Genomic DNA, 11,120 nt, shown 5'->3' on the forward strand with positions numbered 1-11,120 from the left:
TATCGATTGAAGTTGCATTCTGAGTTGGCCGATAAAATTATAACTATACAAAAAACTTATGATTGAATAAAAATATTTTTAATTTCAAACATGTTTTGTGATTACTACCTGATATGGTTTAGAACTTGCTCGTTGAATTCAAAGATTTTCCTTTACAATAAGAATATAGATAATTTAATAATAAATGAATGGGTGATTTTAGGCTGATATGATATATTTTTTAGCAATTTCCAGCTGATTTTTCTGGCAACACTATGTGTGTCCGTCAAGATTTATCAAGTGACAAGTTATGCTTTGGTATTATTATTACAATACGTCCATACTTTTATGTCCGTGTCTCATATTTTAATCTATTTGATCTGAATTTTAATTCTAAAATTATTGTTACTGGTTTTAGATGTGAAATGTTAAAATTAGATCCGATCGAATGTGTATGGAAATGAATTTGCAGACCTTATTCCAAGATTTCAATCCTAGGTAAATTTTTAATGTATTGTATGGACATATTTATACACAAAGTATTGTTTCTAGATGTGAAATAAACAAAGTCATTAATTTTCCAGCAAATTCGTCGTCCACAGCTGTTTACTTATATTCACTGCTTTATTAGCTTTGAAATTAGATAATTCAATAACATGGTCCTACTGGGCAGTTTTTACACCCATTTGGGTTTGGAAATTCTTAGTAGTTTTGGGTGCAACCGTTGGTACCTATGTTTGGTGGCAGTATCCTCATTTCAGGTCAGTATTATCTTCTGATTCTGTAATTGTGAGCTTTATTTATAGCTACTATATTATGTACTATATACAGCTATATAATCAACAAAATGAAATATTATGAAAATTGAAATATAAATATTAGAATGAGATACTAAGAATGACTGCATACGATCATACAAAAATGCTTGCATTGTAGACAAAATGAACATTATAGAATAGTTTGAAAACAAATTGATTAGTGGGTACCCTGAGAATTGGCTCAGTCCTAAATTAAAGTCTATTTACTGTATACCTATCATTTAAAGTATTGTTTTCTTAAAAAAATTAAATAGATCTGTTTAAATAGAAATGTGCGGGTCATGATATTATTTCTCTTCTCTCTTATGAGACAGGAGTGGGACATATATGTATGCATATTTATTTTATTTTTTTATTTAATTCTTTATTGTACACACTAATTATAAGATTAAGACAGAGGTAATCAAAAGTACAAAGGCGATTATTATTATTCTTTTAATGGAACTTGCCTCATTACTTGTATACATAGACATTTGTAATGATTATTATTGTTAACTAAACACAGTAAAGTTATTAAATAATATTATAAACATCATTGATATATTTAGTAGTATCCTGCCAAAGATATTAGAAGCGGCTCAGAAATATCTAGTTGCGTTAAATACATTTATTATAACTTTGTGTTTTTTTTTTATTTATGGGTGAAAATGGTATGGTAACCCCTCCTGCGCTAACGGGATACGCTGGTGGAGCACCAGTGAACGGTGAATAGATGAAAATGAAAATAGGTCAGTTAACCCATCATGGTGATAAATGAGAATGAAAACAAGCTAGTTAGCTCATCATGATGAATTCATCAGGAATTAATCATGATAGTTTCCAAGGGGAACCACGAGGAGGTCAACCTGGTTAGGTATATTGCTAGCAATGGGATTCTCAGTCTCCATTACTAACAATCCCTTTTCCCTCTAACTTTGTATGTTAGCACACTAGATTTATAATATTGATTTGGCTTTTGTTATAATCTTGTAATTATTTTTAATGAATATATAAATAAATAAAAACTAGCCTGGTCTAACCATGTCTAGTGGGCAACTCTGTTCACTATATTTTTGCTAATTAGCATCTATGATTGCAGGATTGTTAGTCTGAAGGGTAAAGGAGAACTGAATACAAAGACATAATATCCTCTAGACTTTAGTAGTGGCAATGCATGAATATACTTCATGCATTTCCCTTGATATGCCCTTGCATTTTATAGTATTTTGTGAGGATTATGGTGCTGTACATGTTTATTATACACAATGGTTACCACTTACTGTCTGTTAGTGGCCTGTCAAGTTGTTTCTCATTCATTATAATAAAATTTTCAATTTGCTTATACTTTAAATATTTTTTCTTATTACAGTATAAATTTTATAGCCTATATTTGTTGTTTAAGTTTTATATTTATATTTTTATTTCAGGTTAGAGGGTGAGGCATATATCCATTACAAGGCTATGCTTATAAGTCTCGCCATACATTTAATTCTATTAATGTTTGAATTGCTTGTATGTGATCAGTTGACTACAAAACGCCATGTATGGATACTGGTGTTTATACCATTAATTTTTATAAGTATAGTTTCCATTGCCATCTGTATATGGTCTGTAAAACATGATCGTAGTTATGAGGTAAGTAATATATGTAGATAAGTTTTTTACAACAATATTTTAAAGAAATATATGTTTTCAATAAGTATGTGCATTTTAAATTAAATTAAATTGTAATTTGCATTGTATATTTCAGCTGGAGTTGTTTTGTGCTGTAAATATCCTTCAGTTTATATTCTTGGCGTTGAAGTTAGATGATTTTATCAACTGGTCATGGGAAGTGGTGTTTGTCCCACTTTGGATACTAATGTGTCTCAGCTTAGTAGGTGAGTGTATGTAGCTTTCATACAATCTATTGTTACAATTGAGAAATGGGCTTTGTCAGGCTACTCAGGCTGAAACCCCTGTAATACTGGTACCTTTGAGATATATTTATTTATTTCTATATTGTGCTCGCCCTTTTTAAAGATTGCTGCTAATTCCAGACAATAATAGGAATTTTAAGTTAATCTAATTTCAATCTCTTTTTAATTCAGTTTTGTTTGTGTTATTATTATTTTTGTACTATACTGATCAATCTAGTCCCCAACTATATGTACTAAAAAACTGATCAATATATTTAGTACCCTTTTAAATATAAACAATAATACTTTTAAATACAACTCTTTGACTGATTGCATTTAAGTGGAGAAAATATATATTTATCAAACATGATGCAAATTTTATTGTTATCAAACAAATTTGATAATAATTACTAAAAATTAAAAAAAATCTTGTGGCTAAATTCTCTTTCAGTATTTCTTATAATTTTTAACTTGACACATTCATTCATTGTGTTATAAAGGCAAGTCATTATTACATGCATCAATATAAAAGGAAAAAACTATTTCCTATTGATGGTTTCCTGCACTGTGTGGATGCCATTTTTCAAAGTTGTTTTGTTTGCAGGAGTGTTGTACAGTATAATATTTGCTGGTATCCTTCTGCGTACTCCCGAAGTGAACATGCAACAACGACGTACCAGTTTTAATTCGGCGCTAGCATACACATTTACTGTGATACCAATACTGGTGTTTCAGGTTCGTCTTAACTGTAATTTATTTACGTGTGCTTGCGACGTTTGTTAGTATTTAGATCCTACTAATAGTTTTTAGGCAAATCTCTTTGAAGTTTTTTTGAGTTTTTTTTAAAAACTTCGTATTAGTCTAAAATTTTATATCAAATCACAATAATAAATAAAATAAACTTTGTCTATTTATAATAATAATAATAATAATAAATAAATTATTAAATTATATTATATTATATAAAATATTAAATTATATTCAAGTAAACTTATAAATATTTTTGAATTGTCACTTTTTTTTATAAGTCTACGTTTTTATAAGCCCAGTTCAGAATACAATTTAAGCTGAGAAGAACGGGCAAGAAAAGCTATTCCTTATATATATATATATACACACATATATATATATATATATATATATATATATATATATATATATATATATATATATATATATATATATATATATATATATATATATATATATATATATATATATATATATATATATATATAATGATTGAAGATTGAAGTTAATGAATATATTTTAATTATTAACTATATTTTCAGGTGCTGTTAACTAATAAATTGGATGACGGTCTCGCACTGTCCTACACTGTAGTAGTGAGTCCGCTTTTTGTCAGCTACGCCACACTCATTATCATGTCATTCAGTTCTAAAGGTGGTAATAAATGTAAGTACTTTGAATTTTTTCCATTTATATAAATATTAAATACATTCTATAAATGTAAACAGTGAAACAAAAACTCATGTTTACTGTTTAATTAAATTGATATTATTCATGTAAAATTAAAAATTTATTAAATAGAAGAAATGGTCTCTGTATCTTAATATATAAAAATTACGCGTCACTGTGTTTGTATTAATCTATGAAATCGGTCAAACTATTTAATTTCAGTTTTGTAAAGGTGTGTGATTGATTTTAGCTTAAAAAATAGGATAATTTTGTATTCGCCGATAAGTAGTTTTGAATATGTACAGTGTTCCACAAAAAAAAAAAAACTTAAATTGTAGCAAAACCAGTTTTTGGATTTAAAAATAAAACTATTAAACTGATTTTAATAGAATTTCTATGAGGCCAATCTATAAGTATAACTTTTAATATAAAAAAATAATTTTCCAAATCCGTTTACAACTAACGAAATTATGAAGTAACAAACATTACCTCCTTCATTTTGAAGCCGTTGAAAAATCACGTATCACTATACAATTAAAGCCAAGGTGGGTGGTTGGTAGTAAAAAAATATAGACCAATACAATAAGCAGTTAAAAAAAGTTTTTGTTTTTTAAAGTACTCAAAAAAATATCGAATTTAAAATATTGCTAATGGTTTATACATAAAACAAAATTAAATTTGACATTAAATAATACCAAATTATCTTTTTAATTCTTTAAATTTCATTTCCATCATTTAATTCAAAATAAAAATTATATATATATGTATATCTTTACCAGGGTGGTTTGGAATCAGAAAAGATTTTTGTCAGTTCCTGTTATCGGTGTTTCCACTTTTACAAGAATATGCTAATATAGCTTATAACAACAACGTAAATAGAGGTTCCAATGGGATGTCAAACGAGCCTGTCAACCAGGAGCCATACAGGGATGAGGACACTCACAGAAAGGTGAAAGATAGCAAAAAGTCCAATAAAAATCAAAAGAAGAACGAAACCATGAAACCAGTAGTGCCTGTTACTAGTATAGATATGCCAGATTGAGGATTCATATAATAGCTTTACTGAAACGCTGACATGTGTGTTCACTCGTTAGATATTTGTTTATCATGTAAATATTGGCTTAAATTATAACAGAGCAATATTAAACAAATTGTTAAGTTTTATATTAGCACTAAGCCCTGTTTTGTCTATACTTTATACAAGAGATATTACGAAATTACGAATATTCGTTTACTGTTTTCTGAAATTAGAGTAATGCTTTCGTGTTCTATATTGTAATGTGTATATGTTCTCCTTCCTTGACTGACTTTATCTATGATCTATTTACTCCTTTCTATTGTAATAAAGTTATTGTTATAATAGTTAATAAATAACAATTTAATGACTAGTGAAATACATCCTAAGAAATTACGATAATAATGTATTCATTAAAATGTTCTTGAATTCAGGTACAGGTATAATATACAGGTGTATTAAATGCATAATAAAATAACTTACATCTCATTGCGGCAAAAATCAAACGAAAGGTTAATGAGGAATTGGCGTCGTCTCAAATTTGTCAAATTCGTATAGAACACTTTAAAGAATGTATGGCTACACGATAGCCTAGCTATACAATTTACACGGAGTTTACCGGAAGGCAAAACTGTATGGCTACTGCGTGCATGCGTCTATCATCCCATATATAAATCCCCCTGTATTAAGTTGACTGACTATAATATTTACTATAGTTTACAGCCAGGACCATTCTATTAATTTATAAATGTCTCTACTAGAGTGTTTATATGATAATGAAGTATATTTCTATATAATTTTTGACAACTGATATTTCAAGAACACTTCCGAAAGTTTTAAAAATATAATAAAGTATTTATTAAAAAAATGCAAAACCAACACATGAATACAATTTCAAAATATTCTCAAATCTTGTGTTGAATCATCATTTAAACATCCTAATTTATAATTGAGTACCATTACTGTTGCAGAAATGTAACAATTTAATTAATTTTAATGTCGATTTACCATAATATTTTTGGTAGGCTTCCCTATATTATTGCATAACATTACGCATTATCATATCTTTTTCACTAAAACAAGTTTGTTTCACTTCTTATTTTTGCTAAGCCGTCTGCACCTAGGCCAGTGTTGCCAATGCCAAATTACAATTCTCCGTAGTGTAGATATTTTGTATCTAGGTAGATATGTGGTAGTGAGTTTTCCGTAGTTCTAGTGTCTGTTCTTGTGCCTATAACATAATATTTAAAACTAGAAATTATATTTTATTTTTATAATTTTCTATAAATTATTTTTCAGGTGCTGTATGTAGTAGAGTGTTTAAGTTACTCTTGTATTTACAGAATGTTAGCGTTAAAATTTTTGTTGTTTAGTATAAATTTATATCAACAAAAAAACCTTTTTTACACTGTTGAGGGTACACACTATTTATTTCAAGTTTTTAATAGCCAATGAACATCAATATGAATTAGTTGAAATCTTATGTATAGATAGGTATTTTTATCTAGGAAAGTTTTAATAATATTAAAAATCATATCAATTGATGAAAAGAAGCAATTGTTTTATGTATATATAGATTTCATATACCTATATTTTTTGTTCCATTTTGTTTGCATCTGAAATATTGGCTTTAGACATCGCTTTATATTTTCAACGTAATATTTGTTCGACATCACGAATGTTACTCATTATTTATTATTTTGTAACTAGTGTCGCCAGTATTTCTTTAAATAGTATTTTTATTTCTCTAAATTTACTAAGAATATACTAAGAACTTAGCACGAACATGTATATTTGCCAACACAAATGATAAAGCTTTCCATTATTTGAATGTTGTTCGCTTCACTTGAAGTTCTAATAATAGTATTGTTATATTTAATTAGAATTAGTAAAAAAAAAAAATACCAGTTCCTTGCAATAAAGTATGGATAAATGTTTTAACGATTGCGCACATTAAACGATTCAAAGTATTTACGTTAGTAAATCTAGACAATATTATATTAGTAGTTTGAAATTAACAATGGGCAAAAAGTGGCCTTTTATTATGGGATAGATAAAAAAAATAAAAATCCGCATGTTACTATTGTGTTTAAATAGTTAATTTACATAAGAGGCATAAACGTAATATATGCTTAATTTTCGTTCTTACAGTCTACAATAAAAAAAAAAAGTTATGTACAACAATTATATTATACGTAAAACTGCTTGAAACAATTATGATCTATAAGATGAACTAACGGCCTATGTTCAACAGTGGATAGATAACGGCTAATATCACGATGAAGGTGAACCAAACTTTTATTAAAAAAAAGAAAGTGTTTGGGACACATCACAATGGCTGTTTAATATCGACTTATAGTACCTATTCATATCGATAAATAAAATAACAACCTTAAACGAATTATAGAATATTGTAGTTCTAATGGTTTTCGATTTTATAACTTTATTTTTTAATGAAGTGGTACTATGAAGTGTTGTTCTGCTATGCAATACGATATTAGCAGAAATGTGAGACAAACCACAGTCTTGCCATGACGCGAGTCTTTTTATGTTTTATTTAAGAATATACTATTAATTAAGAATGAATAAAATTGTAACAGATGTACTTTAAGAACAGTATGATATCAAATTATAACATATTGTGTTGCTGAGTTAACAGCATTTATATTTACTACACTATTGTTTTAATACATATACGCTGAATATATATTACTGTAAATATGTCTTTATAAATCACCAAAAACAGTACATTAGGACCTGTGCAAACAAGGGATTTGATAACAACATATCTATTAAATATTCCTGGATTCTATGACCCGCACACAGCAGCTTTGCTCAGAACAATTCTAGACAATTTTTTATGGAAATTTTAAATGCCGTATCTTTTTCGTTAGAGAAATAAAGTATAACTTTATTATAATATATACTTTATTTCTCTGACGTCTCTTATGGCACGAAAATAATGTTTTTTTTTTTTTGACGTAGAAGACAATAATCCTGTTATGTCTCTTAAGGATTCGCCGCGAACTCGTGTACGATACACAATGTATTGTAATTATCGTTCATGTTCTGTTATACATGTTTTGTCTTTAGTTTTTATTTTTATACATTCTATATTTAATAATTATTTCTTTCTTTGTTCTGTTTTAACCAAGTGCACCAAGGATTCCCTCGTTTCACAAGTCCATAAAGTGATGTATAGAATTGATTTGTGATGAACTGTATATGTAATAATAGAGTAATAATACTTTTATTCTTTTCAAAATTTAATACGTTGTGCTTAACCCTTCTTTGCATAATGGTGGAAACTTCCATCATAACATTGAATGCCCAAAAATTATATAAAAGAACAAGTTCACTTTAAGTTAATCGTGTCTGGATACCTTTTTAATGTCCATTGCAGAAAAAAAAACATAGCTGTCAAATTTATTTTTTAACCATTTTTCCTTTAATTTTGAACATGAATTATATCACCTTGATTTAATTCACCAATAAAAAAAATCATGCAATGAAGGGTTAAAATTGATTAGGTAAATTACATAATATTTCGTGATGGACTACCATAAAAAAATAAAAGTTGGCAAAACAGACACGGTAATATTGTAGGTGTTCGTGATAAAAAATGCGGGGTCTGTAGCTAAATTGTAATCGTAAAATTTCCACCACATATTTTGATATACGAGGTTTGTCCGGAAAGTACGTATAAAAGTTTTTTAAAAATTTTATTTTACAATTATTCAGGTAAATCAATTTTATCCCCTTCAAATCCCCCTGTGACATAATGCACTTGTGCCAACGCCGTTTCCACTGTGAGAAGGCTCCTTGAAAGTCCTCTGGTTGTAGGTTTCTCAGCTGCCCCGTCGTAGCTTTTTTTATCTCATTTATGTCCCCCAAATGCCGCCCCCGAAGTACCAATTTGGTTTTGGGAACAAGAAGAAGTCACACGGGGCCAAATCCGGCGAATAGGGGGGTGTTCGGTCACCGTAATGGAATTTTTACTCAAAAACTCACGGACAACAAGAGAGGTGTGGGAAGGGGCATTGTCGTGGTGAAGAATCCAACGCCCTCTCGCGCCAATTCTGGACGAACTCGTGCCACACGAGCTTTGAGGCGTCTGAGCACATCGACGTAGAATTTTCCATCAACTGTCTGGCCTGGAGGGACGAATTCTTGATGGACAATCCCCCGAACATCGAAAAAAACAATATGACATTTGAGCGGGATTTTCTTGATTTTTTTGTTCGTGGTTCCCCGGATGTCTTCCACTCTTTGCTTTGGGATTTTAATTCGACATCAAATTTGTAGAACCAAGACTCATCTCCAGTGATGACTCGGTTCAAAAATTTCACGGCCATTCTTGCCGAGTTTCGAGAGAAACTTGATTACGACGCGCTGCTCTTCAACGGAAGCGGGCTCCATGCCGACGGGGTTTCGTTAAGAGGTAACTTCACAGATGGCGTGACAAGCCAGTTCGCACCGCACGGCGGTCAGACCAGAACTGAAGCATTGTTAGGGACATAAGGAAGGGGTCCTGCGCTTACCTGGCCTCCCCACTCCTCTTTCTCGCATTCCAGAACACTTTTATACGAACTTTCCGGACAGACCTCGTATGACCAGTTTTTTTTTATATATTATTCGTATGAACATTAAGGTCAAAACGTGCATTGCCTTTAAGTACTTTCTACCTAAAGATTTGACATGTCGTATCAAAATTTACGTAAAATGACCCCCAATATACTGTCTCTTATGTTTTGTGTTTATTTTCGTCCTTTTCAAAAAAAAAAAAAGAAATAATATAAAGAAAGAAATGATATATTTGGTACTGTACCTTCTAATAGGTAGACTTTAAGAGTAAGTGCTTGGCACGAGAGTAACAAGATGATGTATTTTAGCAACTATAACTCGAATAGCTATAATTTATAGAAATGTTGACAAATCTATATTTCTATAAGAGAAACTTCCTTTACTTGCGTGAGTGTAATTTTTTTCTCAATCCTATTTGCCTTTAGAGTTTATCATAATTAATAATAAAGATAATTTAGCTGCTGATCTTTAAAAAAATATTTTTCAGTAAAATTATCTTTTAATTTATTATTTGCGATAAAACAAAAATTAAAAATAAATAAATAGCCGAAATCTCGAAACTACAGAATGTAAACATTAAGTTTTCTGACCAAATTACGAAACATTAAGGCCAATCCGGAATTGATGTGCAGCATTGCCAATAACAGTCTAGTTTTGTGTTATTGTATTGCCATAAATAATAATATATGTATAAGATAAAGTATTGTTACTCAATTAGTTTTTACTGTATAGATTACGCTCTTTCGTTTACTGTGATATTCTCTTCCTATATTATCAATTTTTGTAACGTGGATTGATTATTTTGTTAATGGAATAACAATTCCATAAATTGTTTCGTCAAAATTAAAAGTACCAGCTGTACATAATTGCTGTCTTTTATTCAGTTTGCCCTTAATAAGTTTTCCAATTATTCTTAAGTCATTTATGTATAAGTAAAATGGGTGTATTTATGTACCTATGGCAGATCAATATAATGTCAATTCATTTTTATAATTGAAAATCCATCATTAAACAGGTATATAAGGCATAATATTATCCTCATATAACCAGGCTAATAAAATGGTGTATTCTCAGAGGAAGATAACTATGAATCACCTAAAGTGACTATTTTAACCCTCTGTCTGCTTTCGAGGACATAGCCAAAACCTTGATGTGGCCTTCACTCAAATTACATTGGCCTAATTACGTAAAGATGATATAGACTGCTTTATACGAAATAAAATTTTCATTAACTTTCGTGCTTGATTTATACATTCGTTGCTAATAGACTTCAAATGTTGCCGCTTCTTCGACATTGACAATTCAATAGCCTAGTTCTTAAAATTGTTATTTATAAATAAGTGTATAAAAAAATATATATTACCCCCAAATTTGCTACCTTAGGCTCCAACTTACTCAACCTGCTGGTAAATCCGCCACTGATAAACA

The 11,120-nt window shown here is 29.6% G+C and overlaps 1 protein-coding gene across 1 annotated transcript; it reads left to right on the forward strand.

The window, feature by feature from the left end:
* Positions 1 to 287: 287 nt before the first annotated feature.
* Positions 288 to 9,310, forward strand: LOC113522190 (transmembrane protein 185B). The gene is made up of 7 exons (XM_052894756.1): positions 288 to 477; positions 564 to 740; positions 2,204 to 2,411; positions 2,527 to 2,656; positions 3,279 to 3,409; positions 3,967 to 4,090; positions 4,873 to 9,310. The coding sequence occupies exons 1-7, from the start codon at positions 428 to 430 to the stop codon at positions 5,133 to 5,135; spliced, it is 1,083 nt and encodes a 360-aa protein (XP_052750716.1). The 5' UTR covers positions 288 to 427; the 3' UTR covers positions 5,136 to 9,310.
* The last annotated feature ends 1,810 nt before the right edge of the window (positions 9,311 to 11,120 follow it).

Source organism: Galleria mellonella, unplaced genomic scaffold, assembly GCF_026898425.1.
Source record: "Galleria mellonella isolate WM207_F2 unplaced genomic scaffold, CSIRO_AGI_GalMel_v1 utg23, whole genome shotgun sequence".
NCBI classification, from domain to species: Eukaryota; Metazoa; Arthropoda; class Insecta; order Lepidoptera; family Pyralidae; genus Galleria; species Galleria mellonella.